Raw genomic sequence first — 26,664 nt, forward strand, 5'->3', positions numbered from 1 at the left:
TAATTGTAAAAGTTGTTCATTTCGTCCTGAGTCACAGTGACCATGACTGTAGATTAGCTTAAGTTGAATACGAAAAGTCATGTTCATTTCGTCGTGAGTCACAGTGAGCGTCGAAAATAATTTTACCATGGTAAATTCTCGACCATCATGACTGTAGATTAGTTTAAGTTAAATAGGAAAAGTCATGTTCATTTCGTCCTGAGACACGTTGAGCGTCGAAAATACTCCTAACATGGTAAATTTCTCTACCACCATGACTGTAGATTAGCTTAAGTTGAATAGAAAAATCATGTTCATTTCGTCCTGAGTCACAGTGAGCGTCGAAAATATTTTTAACATGGTGAAATTCTCGACCACCATGACTGTAGATTAGCTTCAGTTGAATAAGAAAAGTCATGTTCATTTCGTCGTGAGTCACAGTGAGCGTCGAAAATAATTTTAACATGGTAAAATTCTCAACCACCATATCTATAGATTAGCTTCAGTTGAATAGGAAAAGTCATGTTCATTTCGGCCTGAGTCAGTCAGCGTCGAAAATAATTTTTACATGGTAAAATTCTCAACCATGACTGTAGATTAGCTTCAGTTGAATAGGAAAAGTCATGTTCATTTCGTTCTGAATCACAGTCACCATGGTAAAATTTTCTCAGTTGAATAGGAAAAGTCATGTTAATTTCGTCGCGAGTCACAGTGAGCGTCGAAAATAATTTTAACATGGTAAAATTCTCGACCACCATGACTGTAGATTAGCTTCAATTGAATAGGAAAAGTCTAGTTCATTTCGTCATGAGTCACAGTGAGCGTCGAAAATAATTTTAACATGGTAAAATTCTCGACCACCATGACTGTAGATTAGCTTAAGTTGAATAGGAAAAGTCACGTTCATTTCGTCCTGAGTCACAGTGAGCGTCGAAAATAATTTTAACATGGTAAAATTCTCTACCACCATGACTGTAGATTAGCTTCAGTTGAATAGGAAAAGTCATATTTATTTCGTTCTGAATCAGTCACCATGGTAAAATTTTCGACCACCATGACTGTAGATTAGCTTAAGTTGAATAGGAAAAGTCACAATCATTTCGTCCTGAGTCACAGTGAGCATCGAAAATAATTTTAACATGGTAAAATTCTCTACTCTATGACTGTAGATTAGCTTCAGTTGAATAGGAAAAGTCATATTCATTTCGTCCTGAGTAACAGTCAGCATGACTGTAGATTAGCTTAAGCTGAATAGGAAAAGTCATGTTCATTTCGTCCTGAGTGACAGTGAGCTTCGAAAATAATTTTAACATGGTAAAATTCTCGATCACCATGACTGTAGATTAGCTTAAGTTGAATAGGAAAAGTCATGTTCATTTCGTCCTGAGTCACAGTCAGCGTCGAAAATAATTTTAACATGGTAAAATTCTCGACCACCATGACTGTAGATTAGCTTAAGTTTAATAGGAAAAGTCATGTTCATTTCGTCCTGAGTCACAGTGACCATGACTGTAGATTAGCTTAAGTTGAATAGGAAAAGTCATGTTCATTTCGTCCTGAGTCATAGTCACCATGACTGTAGATTAGCTTAAGTTGAATAGGAAAAGTCATGTTCATTTCGTCGTGAGTCACAGTGAGCGTCGAAAATAATTTTAACATGGTAAAATTCTCGACCACCATGACTACAGATTTGCTTCAGTTGAATAGGAAAAGTCATGTTAATTTCGTCGCGATTCACAGTGAGTGTCCAAAATAATTTCAACATGGTAAAATTCTCGACCACCATTACTGTATATTAGCTTAAGTTGAATTAGAAAAGTCATGTTCATATCGTCCTGAGTCACAGTGAGCGTCCAAAATAATTTTGACATGGTAAAATTCTCGACCACCATGACTGTAGATTAGCATAAGTTGAATAGGAAAAGTCACTTTCATTTCGTCCTGAGCCACAGGGAGCGTCGAAAATAATTTTAACATGGTAAAATTCTCTATCACCATGACTGTAGATTAGCTTCAGTTGAATAGGAAAAGTCATATTCATTTCGTCCTGAGTCACAGTCACCATGACACTAGATTAGCTTAAGTTGAATAGGAAAAGTCATGTTCATTTCGTCTACAGTCACAGTGAGCGTCGTGAATAATTTTAACATGGTAAAATTCTCGACCACCATGACTGTACATTAGCTTAAGTTGAATAGGAAAAGTCACGTTCATTTCGTCCTGAGTCACAGTGAGCGTCGAAAATAGTTTTAACATGGTAAAATTCTCTACCACCATGACTGTAGATTAGCTTCAGTTGAATAGGAAAAGTCATATTCATTTCGTCCTGAGTCACAGTCACCATGACTGTAGATTAGCTTAAGTTGAATAGGAAAAGTCATGTTCATATCGTCCTGAGTCACAGTGAGCGTCGAAAATAATTTTAACATGGTAAAATTCTCGAACACCATGACTGTAGATTAGCTTAAGTTGAATAGGAAAAGTCATTTTCATTTCGTCCTGAGTCACAGTGAGCGTCGAAAATAATTTTAAAATGGTAAAATTTTCGTACACCATGACTGCAGATTAGCTTAATTTTAATAGGAAAAGTCATGTTCATTTCGTCCTGAGTCACAGTGACCATGACTGTAGATTAGCTTAAGTTGAATAGGCTAGGTCATGTTCATTTCGTCGTGAGTCACAGTGAGCGTCGAAAATAGTTTTAACATAGTAAAATTCTCGACCACCATGACTGTAAATTAGCTTAAGTTGAATAGGAAAAGTCACGTTCATTTAGTCCTGAGTCACAGTGAGCGTCGAAAATGATTTTAACATGGTAAATTTTTCGACAACCATGACTGTAGATTGGCTTAAGTTGCATAGGAAAAGTCATGTTCATTTCGTCATTAGTCACATTGAGCGTCGAAAATACTCCTAACATGGTAAAATTCTCGAACACCATGACTGTAGATTAGCTTAAGTTGAATAGGAAAAGTCATTTTAATGTCTTCCTGAGTCACAGTCAGCGTCGAAAATAATTTTACCATGGTAAAATTTGACCACCATGACTGTAGATTAGCCTAAGATGAATAGGAAAAGTCATGTTCATTTCGTCCTGAGTCACAGTCGCCATGAGTGTAGATTAGCTTAAGATGAATAGGAAAAGTCATGTTCATTTCGTCCTGTGTCACAGTGAGCGTCGAAAATAATTTTAAAATTGTAAATTTCTCGACGACCATGACTGTTGATTAGCTTAAGTTGAATAGGAAAAGTCATGTTCATTTCGTCATCAGTCACAATGAGCGTCGGAAATAATTTTAACATGGTAAAATTCTCGACCACCATGACTGTAGATTAGCTTAAGTTGAATAGGAAAAGTCAAATTCATTTCGTCGTGAGTCACAGTGAGCGTTGAAAATAATTTTAACATGGTAAAATTCTCGATCACCATGACTACAGATTAGCTTCAGTTAAATAGGAAAAGTCATGTTAATTTCGTCGCGAGTCACAGTGAGCGTCGAAAATAATTTTAACATGGTAAACTTCTCTACCACCATGACTGTAGATGAGCTTCAGTTCAATAGGAAAAGTCATATTAATTTCGTCCTGAGTCACAGTTCCATGACTGTAGATTAGCTTAAGTTGAATAGGAAAAGTCATGTTCATTTCGTCCTGAGTCATAGTGAACGTCGAAAATAATTTTAACATGGTAAAATTCTCGATCAACGTGACTGAGGATTAGCTTAAGTTGAATAGGAAAAGTCATGTTCATTTCGTCCTGAGTCGGTCAGCGTCGAAAATAATTATAACATGGTAAAATTATCGACCACAATGACTGTAGATTAGGTTAAGTTTATTAGGAAAAGTCATGTTCATTTCGTCCTGAGTCACAGTGACCATGACTGTAGATTAGCTTAAGTTGAATAAGAAAATTCATGTTCATTTCGTCGTGAGTCACAGTGAGCGTCGAAAATAATTTTAACGTGGTAGAATTTTCGACCATCATGACTGTAGATTAGCTTAAGTTGAATAGAAAAAGTCATGTTCATTTCGGCCTGAGTCACAATCAGCGTCAAAAACCATTTTAACATGGTAAAATTTTCGACCACCATGACTGTAGATTAGTTTAAGTTTAATAGGAAAAGTCATGTTCATTTCGTCGACCACAATGACTGTAGATTAGCCTAAGTTTAATAGGAAAAGTCATGTTCATTTCGTCCTGAGTCACAGTGACCATGACTGTAGATCCGCTTCAGTTGAATAGGAAAAGTCATGTTCATTTCGTCCTGAGTCACAGTCAGCGTCGAAAATAATTTAAACATGGTAAAAATTCTCGACCACCATGACTGTAGATTAGCTTCAGCTGAATAGAAAAAGTCATATTAATTTCGTCGCGAGTCACAGTGAGCGTAGAATATAATTTTAACATGGTAAATTTCTCTACCACCATGGCTGTAGATTAGCTTAAGTTGAATAGGAAAAGTCTATTTCATTTCGTCCTGAGTCAGTGAGCGTCCAAAATAATTTTAACATGGTAAAATTTTCGACCACCATGACTGTAGATTAGCTCAAGTTGAATAGGAAAAGTCATGTTAATTTCGTCGCGAGTCACAGTGAGCGTCGAAAATAATTTTAATATGGTAAAATTCTCGACCACCATGACTGTAGATTAGCTTCAATTGAATAGGGAAAGTCTAGTTCATTTCGTCATGAGTCACAGTGAGCGTCGAAAATAATTTTAACATGGTAAAATTCTCTAACCTTTAGTTGAATAGGAAAAGTCATATTCATTTCGTCCTGTGTCACAGTCACCATGACTGTAGATTAGCTTAAGTTGAATAGGAAAAGTCATGTTTATTTCGTCCTGAGTCACAGTGAGCGTCGAAAACAATTTTAACATGGTAAAATTCTCAATCACCATGACTGTAGATTAGCTTAAGTTGAATAGGAAAAGTCATTTTCATTTTGTCCTAAGTCACAGTGACCATGACTGTAGATTAGCTTGAATAGGAAAAGTCTAGTTCATTTCGTCCTGAGTCACAGTGAGCGTCCAAAATAAATTTTAACATGGTAAAATTCTCGACCACCATGACTGTAGGTTAGCTTAAGTTGAATAGGAAAAGTCACGTTCATTTCATCGTCAGTCATAGTGAGCGTCGGAAATAATTTTAACATGAAAAAATTCTCGACCACCATGACTACAAATTAGCCTCTGTTGAATAGGAAAAGTCATGTTCATTTCGCCCTGAATCACTGAGCGTAGAAAATAATTTTAACATGGTAAAATTCTCGACCACCATGAATGTAGATTAGCTTCAGTTGAATAGGAAAAGTCATATTCATTTCGTCGCGAGTCACAGTGATAGTCGAAAATAATTTTAACATGGTAAAATTCTCGACCTCCATGACTGTAGATTAGCTTAAGTTCAGTAGGAAAAGTCTAGTTCATTTCGTCCTGAGTCACAGTGTGCTTCTAAAATAATTTTAACATGGTAAAATTATCTACCACCATGACTGTAGATTAGCTTCAGTCAAATTGGAAAAGTCATATACATTTCGTCCTGAGTCACAGTCACCATGACTGTAGATTAGCTTAAGTTGAATAGGAAAAGTCCAGTTCATTTCGTCCTGAGTCACAGTGAGCGTCGAAAATATATTTAACATGGTAAAATTCTCGATCACCATGACTTAAGATTAGCTTAAGTTGAATAGGACAAATCATGTTCATTTCGTCCTGAGTCACAATCAGCGTCGAAAAAAATTCTACCAGGGTAAAATTTTCGACCACCATGACTGTAGATTAGCTTAAGTTTAATAGGAAAAGTCATTTTCATTTTGTCCTAAGTCATAGACACCATGACTGTAGATTAGCTTAAGTTGAATAGGAAAAGTCATGTTCATTTCGTCGTGAGTCACAGTGAGCGTCGTAAATCATTTTAACATGGTAAAATTCTCAATCACCATGACTGTAGATTAGCTTAGGTTGAATAGGAAAAGTCATGTTCATTTCGTCGTGAGTCACAATCAGCGTCCAAAAATAATTTTAACAGGGTAAAATTTTCGACCACCATGACTGTAGGTTAGCTTAAGTTTTAATAGGAAAAGTCATTTTCATTTTGTTCTAAGTCACAGTGACCATGACTGTAGATTTGCTTAATTTGAATAGGAAAAGTAATGTTCATTTAGTCCTGAGCCACAGTGAGCGTCGAAAATAATTTCAATATGTTAAAATTTTCGACCACCATGACTGTAGATTAGCTTAAGTTCAATGGGAAAAGCCATGTTCATTTTGTCCAGAGTCATAGTCACCATGACTGTAGATTAGCTTAAGTTAAATAGGAAAAGTGATGTTCATTTCGTCCTGAGTCATAGTCACCATGACTGTAGATTAGCTTAAGTTGAATAGGAAAAGTCACGTTCATTTCGTCGTGAGTCAAAGTGAGCGTCGAAAATAATTTTAACATGGTAAAATTCTTGACCACCATGACTAAATATTAGCTTCAGTTGAATAGGAAAAGTTATATTAATTTCGTCGCGAGTCACAGTGAGCGTCAAAAATAATTTTAACATAGTAAAATTTTCGATCACCATGACTGTAGATTAGCGTAAGTTGAATAAGAAAAGTCATGTTCATTTCGTCCTGAGTCACATTGAGCGTCTAAAATAATTTTAACATGGTAAAATTCTCGACCACCATGACTGTAGATTAGCTTAAGTTGAATAGGAAAAGTCACGTTCATTTCGTCCTAAGTTACAGTGAGCGTCGAAAATAATTTTAACATGGTAAAATTCTCTACCACCATGACTGTATATTAGTTTAAGTTGAATAGGAAAAGTCATATTCATTTCGTTCTGAATCACAGTCACCATGGTAAAATTCTCTACCACCATGATTGTAGATTATATTAAATTGAATTGGAAAAGTCAGGTTCATTTCGTCCTGAGTCACAGTGAGCGTCGAAAATAATTCTGACATGGTAAAATTCTCGACCAGCATGACTGTTGATCAGCTTATGTTGAATAGGAAAAGTCATATTAATTTCGTCCAGAGTCACAGTGAGCGTCGAAAATAATTTTAACATGGTAAAATTCTCGACCATCATGACTGCAGATTAGCTTAAGTTGAATAGGAAAAGTCATGTTCATTTCGTCCTGAGTCACAGTGAGCATCAAAAATAATTTTAACGTGGTAAAATTCTCGACCACCATGACTGTAGATTAGTTTAAGTTAAATAGGAAAAGTCATTTTCATTTCGTCCTATGTCACAATCAGCGTCTAAAATAATTTTAACATGGTAAAGTTTTCGACCACCATGACTGTAGATTAGCTTCAGTTGAATAGGAAAAGTCATGTTCATTTCGTCCTAAGTCACAGTGACCATGACTGTAGATTAGCTTAAGTTGAATTGGAAAAGTCATTTTCATTTCGTCCTGAGTCAAAGTGAGCGTCGACAATAATTTTAACATGGTAAAATTTTGACCATCATGACTGTAGATTAGCTTAAGTTGAATAGAAAAAGTCATGTTCATTTCGTCCTGAGTCACAATCAGCGTCAAAAACAATTTTAACATGGTAAAATATTCGACCACCATGACTGTAGATTAGCTTAAGTTTAATAAGAAAAGTCATGTTCAATTCGTCCTGAGTCACAGTGACCATGACTGTAGATTAGCTTAAGTTGAATAGGAAAAGTCATGTTCATATCGTCCTGAGTCATAGTCACCATGACTGTAGATTAGCGTAAGTTGAATAGCAAAAGTAATGTTCAATTCGTCCTGAGTCACAGTGAGCGTCGAAAATAAATTTAACATGGTAAAATTCTCTACCACCATGACTGTAGATTAGCTTAAGTTGAATAGGAAAAGTCATATTCATTTCGTCCTGAGTCACAGTGACCATGACTGTAGATTAGCTTAAGTTGAATTGGAAAAGTCATGTTCATTTCGTCCTGAGTCAGAGTGAGCGTCGAAAATAATTTTTACATGGTAAAATTCTCGAACACCATGACAAGATTAACTTAAGTTTAATAGGAAAAGTCAGTTTCATTTAGTCCTGAGTCACAGTCAGCGTCGAAAATAATTTTAACATGGTAAAATTTTCGACCATCAAGTTTAATAGGAAAAGTCATATTCATTTCGTCCTGAGTCACAGTCACCATGACTGTATTTTAGCTTCAGTTTAATAGGAAAAGTCATGTTAATTTCGTCGCGAGTCATAGTCACCATGACTGTAGATTAGCTTAAGTTGAATAGGAAAAGTCACGTTCATTTCGTCTTGAGTCACATTGAGCGTCGAAAATAATTTTAACATGGTAAAATTCTCGACCACCATGACTGTAGATTAGCTTAAGTTGAATAGGAAAAGTCACGTTCATTTAGTCCTGAGTCACAGTGAGTGTCGAAAATAATTTTAAAATTGTAAAATTTTCGACCACCATGACTGTAGATTAGCTTAAGTTTAATAGGAAAAGTCATGTTCATTTTGTCCTAAGTCACAATGACCATGACTGTAGATTAGCTTAAGTTGAATAGGAAAAGTCATGTTCATTTCTTCCTGAGTCACAGTGAGCGTCGAAAATAATTTTAACATGGTAAAACTTTCGACCACCATGACTGTAGATTAGCTTAAGTTTGAATAGGAAAAGTCATGTTCATTTCGTCCTGAGTCATAGTCACCATGGCTGTAGATTAGCTTAAGTTAAATAGGAAAAGTCATGTTCATTTCGTCCTGAGTCATAGTCACCATTACTGTAGATTAGCTTAAGTTGAATAGGAAAAGTCACCTTCATTTCGTCCTGAGTCAGTGAGCGTCGAAAATAATTTTAACATGGTAAAATTTTCGACCACCATGACAGTAGATTAGCTTAAGTTGAATAGGAAAAGTCATGTTAATTTCGTCGCGAGTCAGAGCGTCGAAAATAATTTTAACATGGTAAAATTCTGTACCACCATGACTGTAGATTAGCTTCAGTTGAATAGAAAAAGTCATATTCATTTCGTCCTGAGTCAGTCACCATGACTGTAGATTAGCTGAAGTTGAATAGGAAAAGTCATGTTCATTTCGTCCTGAGTCACAGTGAGCGTCGAAAATAATTTCAACATGAAAAAATTCTCGACCATCATGGACGTAGATTAGCTTAAATTGAATAGGAAAAGTCAGGTTCATTTCGTTTTGAGTCACAGTGAGCGTCGAAAATAATTCTAACACGGTAAAATTCTCGACAACCATGACTGTAGATTAGCTTAAGTTTAATAGGAAAAGTCATGTTCATTTCGTCCTGAGTCATAATCACCATGACTGTAGATTAGCTTAAGTTGAATAGGAAAAGTAATGGTCATTTCGTCGTGAGTCAGAGTGAGCGTCGAAAATAATTTTAACATGGTAAAAAAAAATTCGACCACCATGACTTTAGATTAGCTTAAGTTGAATAGGAAAAGTCATGTTCATTTCGTCCTGAGTCATAGTCACCATGTCTGTAGATTAGCTTAAGTTGAATAGGAAAAGTCATATTCATTTAGTCCTGAGTCACAGTGAGCTGTCGAGACACTTTTACCATGGTAAAATTCTCGACCACCATGACTGCAGATTAGCTTATGTTGAATAGGAAAAGTCATGTTTATTTCGTCCTGAGTCACAGTCAGCGTCGAAAATAATTTTACCATGGTAAAATTCTCGACTATCTTGACAGTAGATTAGCCTAAGTTGAATAGGAAAAGTCATGTTCATTTCGTCCTGAGTCACAGTGACCATGACTGTAGATTAGCTTAAGTTGGATAGGAAAAGTCATGTTCATTTCGTCCTGAGTCATAGTCATCATGACAGTAGATTAGCTTAAATTGAATAGGAAAAGTCATGTTCATTTCGTCCTGAGTCACGTTGAGCGTCGTAAATAATCTTAACATGGTAAAATTCTCTACCAGCATGACTGTAGATTAGCTAAATTTGAATAGGAAAAGTCATGTTCATTTCGTCCTGAGTCACAGTGAGCGTCGAATTTTTTTTTAACATGGCAAAATTTTCGAACACCATGACAAGATTAGCTTAAGTTGAATAGGAAAAGTCATGTTCGTTTCGCCCTGAATCACAGTCAGCGTCGAAAATACTCCTAACATGGTAAATTTCTCTACCACCATGACTGTAGATTAGCTTAAGTTGAATAGAAAAATCATGTTCATTTCGTCCTGAGTCACAGTGAGCGTCGAAAATATTTTTAACATGGTGAAATTCTCGAACCCCATGACAAGATTAACTTAAATTGAATAGGAAAAGTCAGGTTCATTTAGTCCTGAGTCACAGTGAGCTGTTGAGACAATTTTACCATGGTAAAATTCTCGACGACCATGACTGTAGATTAGCTTAAGTTGAATAGGAAAAGTCATGTTCATTTCGTCCTGAGTCACAATCACCATGACTGTAGATTAGCTTCAGTTGAATAGGAAAAGTCATGTTCATTTCGTCGCGAGTCACAGTGAGCGTCGAAAATAATTTTAACATGGTAAAATTTTCGACCACCATGACTGTAGATTAGCTTAAGTTGAATAGGAAAAGTGTAGTTCATTTCGTCCTGAGTCAGTTAGCGACCACCATGACTGTAGATTAGCTTAAGTTGAATATGAAAAGTCATGTTCATTTCGTCCTGAGTCACAGTAGATTAGCTTAAGTTGAATGGTAAAATTCTCGACCATGACTGTAGATTAGCTTCAGTTGAATAGGAAAAGTCTAGTTCATTTCGTCCTGAATCACAGTGAGCATCGAAAATAATTTTAACATGGTAAAATATTCGACCACCATGAATGTAGATTAGCTTAAGTTGAATAGGAAAAGTCATATTCATTTCGTCCTGAGTCACAGTGAGCGTCGGAAATAATTTTAACATGGTAAAATTCTCGACCACCATGACTGTAGATTAGCTTAAGTTGAATAGGAAAAGTCACGTTCATTTCGTCGTGAGTCACAGTCAGCGTCGAAAATAATTTTTACATGGTAAAATTCTCGACCACCATGACTGTAGATTAGCTTAAGTTGAATAGGAAAAGTCCAGTTCATTTTGTCCTGAGTCACAGTGAGCGTCGAAAATAATTTTAACATGGTAAAATTCCACTGACTGTAGATTAGTTTAAGTTCAATAGGAAAAGTCATGTTCATTTTGTCCTGAGTTACAGTGAGCGTCGAAAATATTTTCAACATGGTAAAATTCTCGACGACCATGACTGTGGATTAGCTTAAGTTGAATAGGAAAAGTGATGTTCATTTCGTCCTGAGTCACAGTGAGCTGTTGAGACAATTTTATCATGGTAAAATTCTCGACCACCATGACTGTAGATTAGCTTAAGTTGAATAGGAAAACTCATGTTCATTTCGTCCTGAGTCACAGTGAGCGTCGAAAATAATTTTAACATGGTAAAATTCTCGACCACCATGACTGTAGATTAGCTTAAGTTGAATAGGAAAAGTCATGTTCATTTCGTCCTGAGTCACAGTGAGCTGTTGAGACAATTTTATCATGGTAAAATTCTCGACCACCATGACTGTAGATTAGCTTAAGTTGAATAGGAAAACTCATGTTCATTTCGTCGTGAGTCACAGTGAGTGTCGAAAATAATTTTAACATGGTAAAATTCTCGACCACCATGACTGTGGATTAGCTTAAGTTGAATAGGAAAAGTCATGTTCATTTCGTCCTGAGTCACAGTGAGCGTCGAAAATAGTTTTAACATGGTAAAATTCTCGACCACCATGACTGTAGATTAGCTTCAGTTGAATAGGAAAAGTCATGTTCATTTCATCGTGAGTCACAGTGAGCGTCGAAAATAATTTTAACATGGTAAAATTCTGTACCACCATGACTGTAGATTAGCTTCAGTTAAATAGAAAAAGTCATATTCATTTCGTCCTGAGTCACAGTCACCAAGACTGTAGATTAGCTTAAGTTGAATAGGAAAGGTCATGTTTATTTCGTCCTGAGTCACAGTGACCGTAGATTACCTTAAGTTGAATAGGAAAAGTCATTTTCATTTCGTTGGGAGTCAGTGACCGTCGAAAATAATTTTAACATGGTAAAATTCTCGACCACCATGACTGTAGATTAGCTTAAGTTGAATAGGAAAAGTCATGTTCATTTCGTCGTGAGTCACAGTGAGCGTCGAAAATAATTTTAACATGGTAAAATTCTCGACCACCATGACTGCAGAATAGCTTAAGTTGAATAGGAAAAGTCATATTCATTTCGTCCTGAGTCACAGTCACCATGACTGTAGGTTAGCTTAATATTTTAAATTGCTTGGCCATCAGTATTGTGATTATTTTGAAATCGTGGACCTGTCGCCTCACTTTTAACATGCATGTTTGGCCTTCAGGACTTAAGTTGAGCTTAGGTTCAAAATCATAAGTCAGGTTTATTTTGAACTGTCACAGTGACCCATTGGCGACTCAGCAGGCAAGGGAGGCGGCGGTGGCTCAACAGGCAGGGCGAGTCCTGTAGTAAGAGGTGACTCTAGGCTACAGGGTCAGGAATATGCAAAATCAGGAGAGAGCCAGTTTGCTCTGTTTAGGTTGGAGCAGTTTATTAAGGACCAAGGGGGCATATATAAAACAGTGACAGGGCTTTACATCACATTTGGGGAATATCCTGTTTGGGGTATAGAAGACAGTTGGATAGGAGCCGATATAGGAAAAATCACAATAATATATATTTTGAGAGGGGAGTCTACCATGATTGGCTAGAAGGCAATATACAGTCCAGGTATTTCTACTTTTGTGCGAGATATGGGTTCCTACAGGCATCACACACACCAAAATAGTAATTTCCCTCAATGTTGTTAATGAGGCTTTTAGCTTTTTCCTGAATGTTTGCCAACTGGTCTTTTTCTGGTGTTGAATCCAAGTCACCAGCATTTTTTCCATCCTCTCCATTGTCAACGATCTGGTGTAATGTCCTAGGACCTAGATGAACCTGCTTCCACAGTTGCTCGTATTTTTGCAGCATTGCCTCCGATGCACCTCTGTGCGCTCTCCCTCAATCCCAGGACATGGGATATGACCAAAGTTTTTTTGTCCTTTTTTGTCTAGCTCAAAATTTCCATCTTAGCCAGAGTTAGTGATTTGCACTGTATTTTCCTAGTGGGAGGGCTGCTGCTGGTTCCAAGAATATGAAGGACGTTTTGGGGCCATCTTGACGAACAAGTAAAGTGGCTGGACAGGCTGTAACTAAAAACAAGAGGGCTGTAAACATTGAACTGGGAGCAGGAGCGGCCACCTGTCAGCAGGCAGTGGAACTACACATCTGCCACACTGTTTGAAATGCGGTTGGGGCAAATCGCATCTTAGCAAACAAATTGCACAATTTTAATTAATTGTAATATTTTCAATGTTGCATCCTACACACTCAATTCAGGGTTCATTTTGAACATATGTCCTACCTGTTCAGCTCTCACACCTCTATGTGAAATCATGTGAGCAATCCCACCTCTGCCTTCCTCACCTTCTTCACTCATTCTTTCAATATGTCCAAACCATCCCAATACTCTTTCATCAACCCTATCTCCCAACTCTCTTTCCACCCCCGTTCTCCTCCTCACCTTATTTCTCACTCTATCCAGCCTAGAAATATAATGAAAAAAATTCAGTTCAGCTAAAGTATTGTCTATTAACTTCCTTCATTTATGTTCCAGGACCCAAGTAGTTGGATTGTGGAGACCTACCCTTGGCCCCCTGGCAGCCATGCAGGACCTCAAGCCCTCATCACACTCAGGCCAGAAGATGTTGGATATGATACTTTGGCTCCTTCTCTCCCCAATCCCAGCAGCCAGGACAAATTTAAACCTGATAGTCAAGGGGAGAATGATCCTTTGGTAAGATTACTAATATATGTACAGTGTAATAAGTGCTATTAATAATCAATCTCCATACCAAGGGCTATTTCCCCTTTTACAAGGGAGGTAGCCAGTCAAGGCATGTACCCACTTTTAAAAATTCTTTTAAATCCTTGTGTTTGAAGGTATTTCCAGGTCTCCCATCCACTGTCTAGGTCAGAAAATGCAGAAAAGACCATACCTCCACAAAATAATGACAATAATAACAACAACAGTACATACATATACCAAGGGAGGTAGCCAAAAATAACAAAGGCATAAAAACCATTCCCACCCATTCCATCCCTATCACACTCCCCTCCACCCGCTTCCCTCCCTCTTATCTTGGCACCTCCTGGATGACGGGTCATCCTTGTATCTTGTCCACTGCCTGGGGTCAGAAGCAGTATCGTAAGACACAGCATACGGGGAGAAATCCCTTCGGGTTGCGTCAAATTTTTCTCACACATACTCCCTCTCCCCCCAACCCCTCCACCCATTCCACCTCATGGATCACATTCTCACACATACTCCCTTCCCCAACCCCCCCCACCCATTCCACCTCATGGATCCATTCACCTGTCTTCTGGTCTCTCTCGTCCTTCCTCAACAGACTTTCCCCTCTTCCCCAAAGCCCCCTTTACCCCATCCATCCATATCATCCAAGGTTGCCCCCTCCTGTTCACTCCCTTCACATCTTACTAGTCTTTCTTTACTCACTCTCTCCATGTGTCCAAACCATCCCAATTCTCTTTCATCCACCCTATCTCCCATTCCACCCCCATTCTCCTCCTCATTTCTCACTCTATCCAGCCTAATAACCCCTATCGTACTTCTCAGACACCTCATCTCAAACACATTCAAACTCCTTCTCTCTTCCTCTCTTAGGTTCCATGTTTCTGCCCCATACAGTGTTGTCAGCACAATCACTCCCTCATATAATCTCCTCTTATCATCATCCATTCCCAAATGTCTGTTTCTCATCACACTTTTTGATCCACCAAGGCACTTACTCGCTTCTCTCAATCTACATTCTACCTCCACTTCCACCCATCCCTTTCCTGTCATGTTTACATCCAAGTATCTAAAACTTTCCACTTCCTCCAGTCTCTCCCTTAATCCTCACTTCCAGTCTGCTGCCACTTTCACCCCTTGTACATCTCATCACCTTACTTTTACCCACATCTTCAACTTCCTTCTTGCACAGCAAGGTAAACATGAGCAGCCTGAGTCCAAGGGCGTGGCAGTGGCACCCCTCCAAATTTGGGCCTTTTCACCCAGTAATCACCTTTTGGCCTCTGGCACCCATACCGTTGGCCTGAGTGGTGTCAAATTGGACTCCACGGCAGCCCTAGCCGCCCTCGACCTGTGGGTGAGATGGCGGATAAATCGGAGCAAGTGACCAAAATGACCCAACATCCAAAAAATTTCAAAGTATTAATTACACCAATGAATTTAGCCGAACATTCGAAGGTAACCGATTTGGTCCAAACATGCCCCAGAGGGAGAGAGTCGGCCAAATTTGGGCCTTTTCACCCAGTAATCACCTTTTGGCCTCTGGCACCCATACCGTTGGCCTGAGTGGTGTCAAATTGGACTCCACGGCAGCCCTAGCCACCCTCGACCTGTGGGTGAGATGGCGGGTAAATCGGAGCAAGTGACCATAATGACCCAAAATCCAAAAAATCTCAAAGGACCCCATGAATTTAGCCGAAAATTCGAAGGTCACCGATTTGGTCCAAACTTGCCCCACAGGGAGAGAGTCGGTCAAAGTGCACAGCAAGGTAAATATGAGCAGCCTGAGTCCAAGGGCGTGGCAGTGGCACCCCTCCAAATTTGGGCCTTTTCACCCAGTAATCACCTTTTGGCCTCTGGCACCCATACCGTTGGCCTGAGTGGTGTCAAATTGGACTCCACGGCAGCCCTAGCCGCCCTCGACCTGTGGGTGAGATGGCGGGTAAATCGGAGCAAGTGACCAAAATGACAAAAAATAAAAAAAAAATAAAAATGAATTTAGCCGAAAATTTGAAGGTGACCGATTTGGTCCAAACTTGCCCCACAGGGAGAGAGTCGGTCAAAGTGCACAGCAAGGTAAACATGAGCAGCCTGAGTCCAAGGGCGTGGCAGTGGCACCCCTCCAAATTTGGGCCTTTTCCCCCAGTATTCGCTTTTGGGCCTCTGGCGCCCGTATTGTTGGTCTCAGTGGTGTCCAAGTGGACCCCACAGCAGCCCTGGCCACCCTCGACATGTGGTTGAGATGGCAGGTAAATCGGAGCAGGTGACGAGAATGACCCAAAATTGAACAAAAATATCAAAGGACCCCATGAATTTTGCCGAAAAATCGAAGGTCACCGATTTGGTCCAAACTTGCCCGACAGGTAGGTTCTCGAAGACCTTTGTCAAGGTATATTACAGTGAAATGCTAGTTTCTTGGTACAAACCCTGCATCCTACACTACTGTCTTTGGAATTCACAGATATTCTTGTTACGGGGAAAGAAAGTCATAGGTGAGATGAAGGGATGACCCATCATCCAGTAGGATACAAGAAAAGAGGGAAGGAGGGAGGGGGGTGGATGGGAATGGAGTATGTGGGGATGGAATGGGCGGGAGTGGAATTATGCCTATTGACTTTGGCCACCTCCCTTGTAAAGGGAAGAAAATCTTAGTATATGTATGTATGCAATCACAGAACAGTTATGTTCCTTATGGCTGACTACCATTGCTGAGGTTTTTATTTGTTTGATTCTTAACTTCTCTCTCTCTGTATCTCACCATCTAGCCGCATTATGGGTTAAGTAGTTTCCTTTAGGCATATTTTCTCATTATATTCACAGCTCTTCCTCCTTGATGCTGAAAGATAGAAAGACGGGTCACCATGAGCATAGCTCCCTTCCCGTATAATACAACTAGGTAAATACAACAAGGTAAATATCTCCACAAAGAAACCTGACGGTCGCTGGCAACTGGTAGGCGTCACGAGCAATGACTACGGGTGTGCACGTCCACACCGCCTAGGGGTCTACACCAAAGTCGTCAAGTACCTCTCCTGGATTGACCAGGTATGTCACAAGTGCTCCAGCATAGGCAGACTACCCAAAGTCTAAGTGTTAAAAGTCTCTTCACTTGCAGGGAGTTAATGATTATGAGTGATGTGAGATCAATCATAGTCTTGATAATGATGTTTTTTTCACAGTAAGAAACTGTAAATGAAGCTGCGGGGGTAAACCAGCTGTGGTTGTCAGGATCTGATGTGGAAGTGCTGTGTTTTCCTGCATTATTCCAAGTCTCTAACCAAGTGTCATAGACATAATCACTCCTCCATAAAAGCTCCTCATTGTATCCATTCTCAGATAACTATTTCTCATGACATTTTTAATTTCCTCATGATATTTACTTGCTTCCTTCACAACTTACCTTTACCCAAACTCCTCCACTCCCCACATACTGTCCCCTTTTCCTTTATGCAGCAGAACTGTATATGCACTCCTCCAGTCCCTTGGCACATTCCTCTTCCTTGGTCACACATTGAATAACCTCACTAGCCAATCCACTATAACCATTCCTCCCTTAGTCAGAACACTCTTCAACCTGAAGATGACCATGTCAGATTTTTCTTTGGCTTAACCTAGATAGTTTTATTCCTCTGTCAGCTGAAGGGATTGATGACGGTTTAATTAACCTTAAGGAAAACATTCTTCCATTTTCCAGGTTATGGAGCTGACGCAGAGTGAGCTGAGTCGTCCCGTGAATGCAACGTGTCAGGGCCACCGGTGTCCCCTGGGGGAATGCCTGTCCTCTGCCAACATCTGCAACGGGTTCGTTGAGTGTTCCGATGGCTCAGACGAGTGGAATTGTGACCACTGAAGACTGATTGGCAGGTGAAGACCACACGTGGACGCGAGCGTGGCGTATAGGGATCCCAAACAGTGAGCCCAACCACATTAGGGCCAATGCACACTACATGGTTCATTTTCATACGGTTACATTTCGTTTGTGTTCCATCAAAATGTCACTGTGTTCACACCAGACGTGATGCGGTCAGTCAGTGTGCTGCTGTTGCTCTGGTACGGCACCAAGAAAAGGTTGTGCAAAGGAACTTGCTGCAATTGCTCTTCTTTTAGATGAAGATGAGGTGCACAATTGCCAAAGGAAAAGAAAGTCATAGGGTGAATTTTGGACTTGACAAGCTCCTCATAGCCAGTGACCTGTTCTACCATATTGACTTTCCGTTGCTCATGACTATTTCTTCAATGTGCAAATACAGTGGTACCTTGAGATACGAATTTAATTCGTTCTGTAACCATCGTCGTATGTCAAAAAAGTCGTATCTCAAAGCGAATTTTCCCATTTAAAATAATATATGTATTAATGCGTTCCAACGATATGAAACCACTCCAAAATACAGTTAAATTACATATAATATAACAATTTGTATATAAATAAACTAGTAATAACACACATAATGATAAAATAACATATTGATGTATGATAAATGTCAATAAAATAAATAAAAAAGAAAGGAGTTTTACTGTACTGTACTTACCATAGTGACAGGTGAGGTGCGGCCTGGAGGAGGAGGAGGAGGAGGAGGGAGGGGTGGCAGGGAATGATTTTATCTCTTTTTATTTACGTACACTTAATAACTAAACAAACACTTAATAAATAAACAAACACAAATGAAAACATTGCTGAACTAATTTATATATATATATATATATATATATATATATATATATATTTTTGAGCTTTTATTATTATTTTTTCAATTTTGTAATCATCACTTTCATCACTTTCATGTCGTGCCTTTTTGACCTCACTTTCCTGACTTTCATCACTTTCAGGTCTGGCCCTTTTGGTCTGACTTTCTGAGACCTTCACAAAGAAACGATCAAGAGAGGTTTGTTTCAGCCTCCTATTTAAAATGTTACGAAAGAATGCGAGACACGTATCATTAAATAAGGCACTCGCTCTCCCTGTACACAATTTCTCGGGGTGTCTTTTTTCTACGAAATCAGACACTTCCTGCCACTTCCCAAGGATATCACGAATTTCACGTGAAGTTAGTTCCTCCACCGGCTCGACCTCCTCCTCACTGCTGAGTTCCTGCATTACCTCCGAGTGGGAAATTGTATGCAACTCCTTCAGCTCCTCCGTCGTGAGTTCTTCAGCGTGCTCCTCAACGAGTTCAGCAACATCTGCATCGTCTACCTCTAAGCCCATGGAGCGACCGATAGACACTATCTCCTCCTCAACAGATTGCAGTGGTTTGAATCCCTCGAAGTTTCGCTCTAGCACTGCATCTGGCCATAGTTTGCGCCAAGCCGAGTTCAATGTTCTTTTAGTAACACCTTGCCATGCAATATCGATAATCTTAAGACAGATCACAATGTTGTAATGTTCTTTCCAAAACGCCCTCAATGTTAGGTTAGTGTTTTCAGTCACTTCGAAGCAACGCTTGAAAAGATGCTTTGTGAAAAGTTTCTTAAAATTAGAGATAACCTGTTGGTCCATCGGCTGGAGGATAGACGTAGTATTGGCTGGCAGATACACAACTTTAATGAATTTGAATTCATCTAAAAGGTCATCCTCAAGGCCAGGAGGGTGAGCGGGAGGATTATCCAATAGAAGGACACACTTAAGTGGTAGACCATTATCGGTTAAGTATTCCTTCACTGAAGGACCGAAAACTATATTCATCCATTCAATAAAAAACTGACGAGTCACCCATGCTTTGCTATTTGCACGCCACAGAACTTGTAGTTTTTCTTTGATCACTTTATTAGCTTTGAAGGCCCTTGGGTTTTCTGAATGGTAGACTAGCAACGGTTTCACTTTGAAGTCGCCGCTAGCGTTAGAGCAAAGGGCAAGCGTGAGCCTATCTTTCATAGGCTTGTGTCCGAGCAGTTTCTTTTCTTCTGCCGTGATAAATGTACGCTTAGGCATTTTTTTCCAAAATAACCCAGTCTCGTCACAATTAAACACTTGATGCGGTAGGTATCCTTCGTCACTAACAAGCTTTTCAAACACCTTCACAAAGTTTTCAGCCGCCTTAATATCGGCACTAGAGGCTTCGCCATGACGAATTACTGAATGAATGCCAGTTCTTTTCTTAAAATTGTCAAACCAGCCACGACTGGCTTTGAACTCCTCACAACCTTGCGACGATTCTCCCTCGGTCTCGGCTGCATCACGCTTAAGGTCATTGAAAATGGTGCCTTCTCACAAATAATACTTTCAGAAACAGAGTCACCAGCAAATTCCTTTTCCTTAATCCATAATAAAAGTAACCGTTCCATTTCATCATGCACATCAGTTCGTAGCTTCGAAATAATGGTGACGCCTTTGGAAGGCTGCAGCTTCTTTATGGCATCCTTCTGCTTGATGATCGTGGATATTGTAGAAGGATTGCAGCCATATTCATTTGCCAAGTCGATGATACGAACACCACGCTCATGCTTCGCTATAATTTCATGCTTATCTTCCATCGATATAATTTTCTTAGGCTTTTTCTTTTCACCACCTTTGTCTTTAGCCTTGGGACCCATGGTTGATAACAAAATAAGGGTATATAATCCAAAATAAAACAAAACACAGGCACAAAACACAACGAATAAGCAAGCATGTGTGAACGAAGCGGCGGCGACAACCAAACTGGCTGGCTGAGTGAACGCACTGCTCCCTAGCGGCGCTCACGACAATCATCGATTCGTATCTCAAATTTTTCGTCGTATGTCAGAACAAAATTGTTAGAAATTTTCATGTCGTATCTCAAAACATTCGTATGTCAGGCCAGTCGTATCTCAAGGTTTTAGTGTACAGAAGTTTTCAGACTGAGGGTAAGTCACAGCCTTCCCCCTGTTACCACCAAGTGACTGATACATAACGATGCTCACACTTATGGCTAGGATGCGGAACATTTCCATTATGTATACATTTCATCCTTTGGAATTTCTTCCAAACATATCCAGTATGTACAAATGAAGGCTGTACAAAAGATGAACAATAGACAGAACATATAATGCAAACAGCCTAATTGACTTAAATGCAAAAAATGTATGAAAGCCAAAGATGAATCATATAATGTGAATCGGCCCTTATATGGTGCACGCAGAGCATATTGCAGGAAGTGGGCGGGCTCTATAGACTTGGGGTTATAAAAAGACACTTACGGGTCTGGTAGAGACAATAGATATACTTATAAGGTGGATGAATTACAAAAGTATCTACAGTTTTCTCTCGAATGAGAGATCATTTTTTTTAGGCATTATGAAAACATTGGAACTGCCTCGTCACACAACATCAAGGACACCCATAACTTAACGATTGATTAGTGTGATTGATATACATTATCAGAAAGTTTGACAGTTTGGACAATGATTGTTCACTGTCTCTAAAACCATGGTCTAAGACAACACAGGTGCTTATGTGTGGTTTGAAAAAACTTCCCAATGGAACAGTAGACAGACAAGAAAAATGCTCTAGAGGTTGTACCTCTCATTAATGGTTGTGTTTTTCAGTGGAAAGTTCCACTTCTGTGTCTATTTGTAAAGACAGTTTTTGTGCTCGTGCATGTCCGTGCAACAGAGGAAGGTGTCCGGACTGACGTAACAGTGCAGAAATACAGAAACATAGCTGCACATACAGTATGCATATACAGTGTATACATTATGAAAATGTGTGTCTGTGCATGCATGTAAATACCAGTAACATGTTTGCGTGTCTGTGTGTATGCCTCTTGTGTGCATATGTGTATGCATATGTATACATATCTGTAAATATATATATGTATGTGTGAGGGTAAGCATGTTTGCATAAACTATACATAATTATTACATGTACATATCACAGAAGTTAAAATGTTACTGTAGCTTACAACACATACTCGTACGATTTATGTGTCTGCCATCCATGTTTAAAACTCGTTACTTTACCTCCCTCCATCTGGGGGGGGGGGGGACCTCACGGGCTGACATTCAGTCTCTGAACAAAGCCTAAGCTCTCTAGTAACTTTTAGTGTCATCCCCCCACTTCACACAGGGAGAGCTGATAATAGGCAATTACTACTACCCTCCTCCTCCACTTCATTTCCTCCTCTTTCTCTTATTCCCTAGCAACAGAAACAGACCCACCCATGGATGCAGAAGCACGGACACCGGCCAGAATATCTTTCTGGAGGGACCTACAGGAGGGCCTGGGGGTCATTACTGTGGTGCTACAGGTTTCTGATTATATTGAGACAAGAAGCAATATTATTGAGTTTAGGAAAGGATGCTTTCGGTTTGAATGAAATCTTGTTTAAGAATATAGTTTGGCACATACAGCAACAAAAAGTGTAAAGGTTGCTACAATACTGAGACCATATGCTGGAAAATGTTAAGTGCACACAATGCGTATGAATGTATGACTTTTGTACAGAAGGTATTAATGTATGATGAGATTTTTGTGTTGCTCTTGTTCACCATGGGTTTCATGGACTGCATGTGTAGCCAGCTCATGCCATGGTTCACATTGAACAGATAATGTTCCTCGTGATTTATCTGATATATTATGCATGTGATGCCTTGTGTCTCCCCCAGGTTGTATGATATATCATGTGAGTCAAGCAAGGTATTTCTCGTTGTGCATGAAAGTGTTTAGGAAGAAATGTATGAGAAAGTACATGAATTATGTGAATAGCCAGGTGAAGCAAAGTGTGATTTTAGGTCCTAAGGACATTTCAGAGCTCACCTAGAAACGCATGGTTTGAGTGGGGATGGATACATTTTTTGCATGTTGGAATTTGATGGTGCACATCTGCATATGTGACACATGACCTTATCACATGCAAAGTGTGTTGTGGGATGAGTTAATTGGTGCAGGTTGGATACATTTTTTGCATGTTGGAATTTGATGGTGTACATGTGACAAATGACCTTATCACATGCAATGTGTGTTGTGGGATGAGTTGATTGGTGCAGGACATTTTGCCGATTATGTGCACAGATATACCATATCGTGCAATGCAAAACTGCACGTGAATAGAACCATGTGATCCAATGTATAAAAAAGTGCAGGTCTTCATGTATTGTATTGCTTGGGGTAACTGTACTAGTACTCTTGGAATGTGTGAGTTGTACACACACACACTGGGTACTGTGTTGCCCCTGGGAAGTGTCATTGATCAAGGAACTTACACTTGATTCTTTGATCATTGGTTGGAGTTATGCTCAAAATGTGTAGAAATCTTGTTATCTATTTATTTATTATACTGCACTGAATTTAGGTTACCCTTGTTAAAGAGAAGCAAATCAACTGCCAATGTTAATTGTACATGCAAGTAGGTATGTTTGCAGATTTATCTACTTGAAAACATACACATACATACACACACAGGAGGGCTTTAAGAGGTCATGGAAGTAAATTAAGAAAGACCACATCTCGAGAGGATGTGAAGAAATACAGTTTTCCATATAGATGTGTAAATATGTGGAATAGGTTAGGTGATATAGCCCAAGCTCAAACAATACACGAGTTTAGATCTAAATATGATAATTGGAAATCAAAGATATAGATTAAGTCGGAACCGTACATGAATTTGAGTCAAGGTATGTTGGAACCCAATGAGCGTTGCTCCTTTCCTGTACACTACAATTAGATAAATACACACACACACACACACACACACACACACACACACACACAAAATTGGCACCAACACTCTCAGAACCATCATATGAAGAGAGACTAGCAAAACTTGAGCTACAGACATTGGAGCAAAGAAGAGAGAGAGGAGACTTGATAACTATTTATAGAATCATGAAAGGCATAGAAACTATTGATAGAGAGGATCTAATAAAATGGAACAGTAGAAATACAAGAGGACACGGAAAGAAAATCAAGAAAGACAGTTATAGAAGAGACCTGAAAAAGAACAGCTTTCCCCACAGGGTGATAGATGTTTGGAACAAGTTAGATGAGAAAGTGTTGTGTGTAAAAACTATGCACGAATTTAAAAGCAGTCTAGACAAAAGGAGATACGAAGACGGGACACCTCGAGCATAGCTCCCCTTCCCGTATAATACAATTAGGTAAATACACACACATGTAGAATGGACAACACATGATCCACTGGGTTAAAGACGTGACATGAGTAAGAGCAGACACCCCAGGAAGACTGGACAACCACTAACAAGGAACTAGATATTATCAACCCATGAAAGTATACATACATATGTGATGATGTGATATGGTTTAATGTCACACACTCCCCCCCTATCGGGAGGCTAGGACGGTGCCCCTCACAGAGGGCTTTGTAGCGTGGAGTTTAGTGAACCATGCCCTTGGTTCAACTTCGCCGGTGGCAGGATTCGAACCGCCCTCACCTCGACCTTTGCCGCAAGTAACGACGCCCTAACCCGCTCAGCCAAAGGCTTTTACCCCTTACAAGGGAGGTAGCCAAAAAGAAAAAGGCATAAAAACCATTCCCACCCACTCCATCCCTAATACACTCCACTCCCCTCCACCCTCCCTCTTATCTTGGCACCTCCTGGATGATGGGTCATCCCTGCATCTTGTCCACTGCCCTGGGTCAGAGGCAGTGTTGCAAGAAAGTATATATACTCAGTAGAAAAGATTAGTCTCCAAAATGGTTGTGCCAAAAGAAAAAGTTATTAAAGGAAGAGAATGGAAGAGGTGAGGCTAGAAATTATTACACGAGAATCTGTAGAGATGAAGAACTTTGAGAAAGATCTATCTATATCTACTCGTATATACCAAGAGCTTTTCCCCCTTTATAAGAGAGGTAGCCAAAGAACAGCAACTAAACTCGTCCCCAGTCTTGCAGGCAAGACATATGAAGAGACATTACAAACACTGGACTTGCTATCATTGAAAGAAGTGGTGTTCAGGCCAGTAAAGGGACCAGATAAAAGTGACAAACAAGACCTCTTTGGCACACTTGTCTGAAGGATGTCAAAAAACACAGTTTCCCAGATAGATGCATCAACTCCTGGAGTAGCTTAGATAATGTAGCCCAAGTTAAAACCAAAAGCAGGTTCAAAACAAGGTAGGATAATTTTAAGATGAAAAAGCGGGAGGGGGGGGCACGGATGTAGCTCCTTTCCTGAATATTACAATTACTAAAACACACACAATGCACATATTCATTTATGTATATGTATGGATGCATATTGATATGTATTTCTTATGTTTGTGTGTGTATGTGACTATGTAGACACATGTATACACAAAATTGATGTGCCTTAGTTCATAGGAAGACCCTAGCACTGTGATGAAGGCATTTGTAGGATCTGCCTCTCTAAACACCTGCTGGACATGTGGGAACATAAAGTGAAAAATCGCTACACCACAACTGCATCAGTAATTAACTCAGTATGTCTTTATCTATATACCAAGTGGCTTCTTCCCCTTTGTAAGAGGGATAGCCATACAAGGCATGTACCCACATTCATTCATCCATCCCATGTGCCCAAACCATCACAGTATTCTTTTATCAGCACTATCTGCCAGCTCCCTTTCCACCCCAGCTATCCTCCTCACCTCCTCATTTCTCACGCTATCCAACTTGTATCACCTTTCATACTTCCAAAATGCTTCATCTCAATTTTTTTTGTTTCCTTTAAATTCCAAGTAGCCCCCATAGAAAGCCATATGTACAAGCTCCTCTTTTATACAGTTCTGTCTTTGCATCCATCCCCAGGTACCCATTTTTTATGACACTTTTCATCCTTCATTCTACAGTTTACCTCCACCTCCTTCCTCCATTCCCTGCCACAAGTGACACAAAATATTTAAAACTGTCCACCTCCTCTAACCTCTCTTCTTTAAGAGAGCTTACTGCCATCCTCACCCCTTTGTATATCTCATCACCTTGCTTTCACCAGTTGTTCCACCTCCACTAACCAGGCACCAGCTGCTCCACCTCCACTAAACAGGCACCAGCTGCTCCACCTCCACTAACCAGGCACCAGCTGCAGCTCCTCCACTACCCAGGCACCAACTTCTCCACCTCCACTAACCAGGCAGCTACTGCTGCTCCTCCACTACCCAGGCACCAGCTCCTCCACCTCCACTACCCATGCACCAACTACTCCACTTCCTCCTCCACTACCCAGGCACCAACTGCTCCACCTCCTCCACTAACCAGGCACCAGTTGCTCCACCTCCACTACCCAGGCACCAGCTCCTTCACCACTAACCAGGCAGCTACTACTCCTCCATTAACCAGGTACCAGCTGCTCCACCTCCTCCACGACCCAGGCAACTACTGCTCCACCTCCACTACCCAGGCACCAGCTGCTCCACCTCCACTACTCAGGCACCAGCTGCTCCACTTCCTCCACTACTCAGGCATCAGCTGCTCCACTTCCTCCACTGATCAGGCAACTGATGCTCCACCTCCACTTCCTCCTCCACTAACGAGGCAGCTGCTGCTACTGCTCCTTCACTAACCAGGTACCAGCTGCTCTACCTCCACTAACCATGCAGCCTCTGCTCCTCTTCCACCACTAACCAGGCACCAGCTGCTCCGCCTCCATTAACCAGGCACCTACTGCTCCACCTCCACTACCCAGGCAACATCTGCTCCACCTCCACTAACCAGACACCGGCTGCTCCACCTCCTCCACTAACCCACCAACCAGGCAGCTGCTTCTCCGCTAACCAGGCACCAGCTCCTCCTCCACTAACTAGGCACCATCTGCTTCACCTCCACTACCCAAGCACCAGTTGCTCCACTTCCTTCTCCGCTAATGAGGCAGCTTCTCCACTAAACAGGCACCAGCTGCTTCACCACTAACCAGGCACCAGCTGCTCCACCACTAACCAGGCACCAGCTGCTCCACCACTAACCAGGC

General features: G+C 40.2%; 1 protein-coding gene and 1 long non-coding RNA gene across 5 annotated transcripts in view; one reads left to right on the plus strand and one right to left on the minus strand.

The window, feature by feature from the left end:
• The window catches only part of LOC143019740 (serine protease ndl-like), a 232,041-nt gene extending 214,361 nt beyond the window's left edge, over positions 1 to 17,680 (plus strand). Inside the window, exons 2-4 of one of the 3 annotated variants that reach the window (XR_012965861.1) lie at positions 13,630 to 13,809; positions 16,645 to 16,869; positions 17,519 to 17,546. Coding sequence is in view for 1 of the 3 variants with exons in the window: in XM_076175710.1 (XP_076031825.1) it covers positions 13,685 to 13,809; positions 16,753 to 16,869; positions 17,519 to 17,674 (398 nt within the window). In the remaining 2 variants the exon portion in view is untranslated. Of the gene's footprint in view, positions 1 to 13,629; positions 13,810 to 16,644; positions 16,870 to 17,003; positions 17,155 to 17,518 lie in introns of those variants that run through there. The other 2 variants (XR_012965860.1, XM_076175710.1) reach the window with 2 other exon arrangements.
• Positions 1 to 26,664, minus strand: part of LOC143019972 (uncharacterized) — a 400,229-nt gene that overhangs the window by 218,366 nt on the left and 155,199 nt on the right. The gene's annotated exons all lie outside the window — the stretch shown is intronic.

The sequence above is a fragment of the Oratosquilla oratoria genome, chromosome 38 (assembly GCF_046742065.1).
Source record: "Oratosquilla oratoria isolate Oo_2021 chromosome 38, ASM4674206v1, whole genome shotgun sequence".
In the NCBI taxonomy this organism is placed as follows: domain Eukaryota; kingdom Metazoa; phylum Arthropoda; class Malacostraca; order Stomatopoda; family Squillidae; genus Oratosquilla; species Oratosquilla oratoria.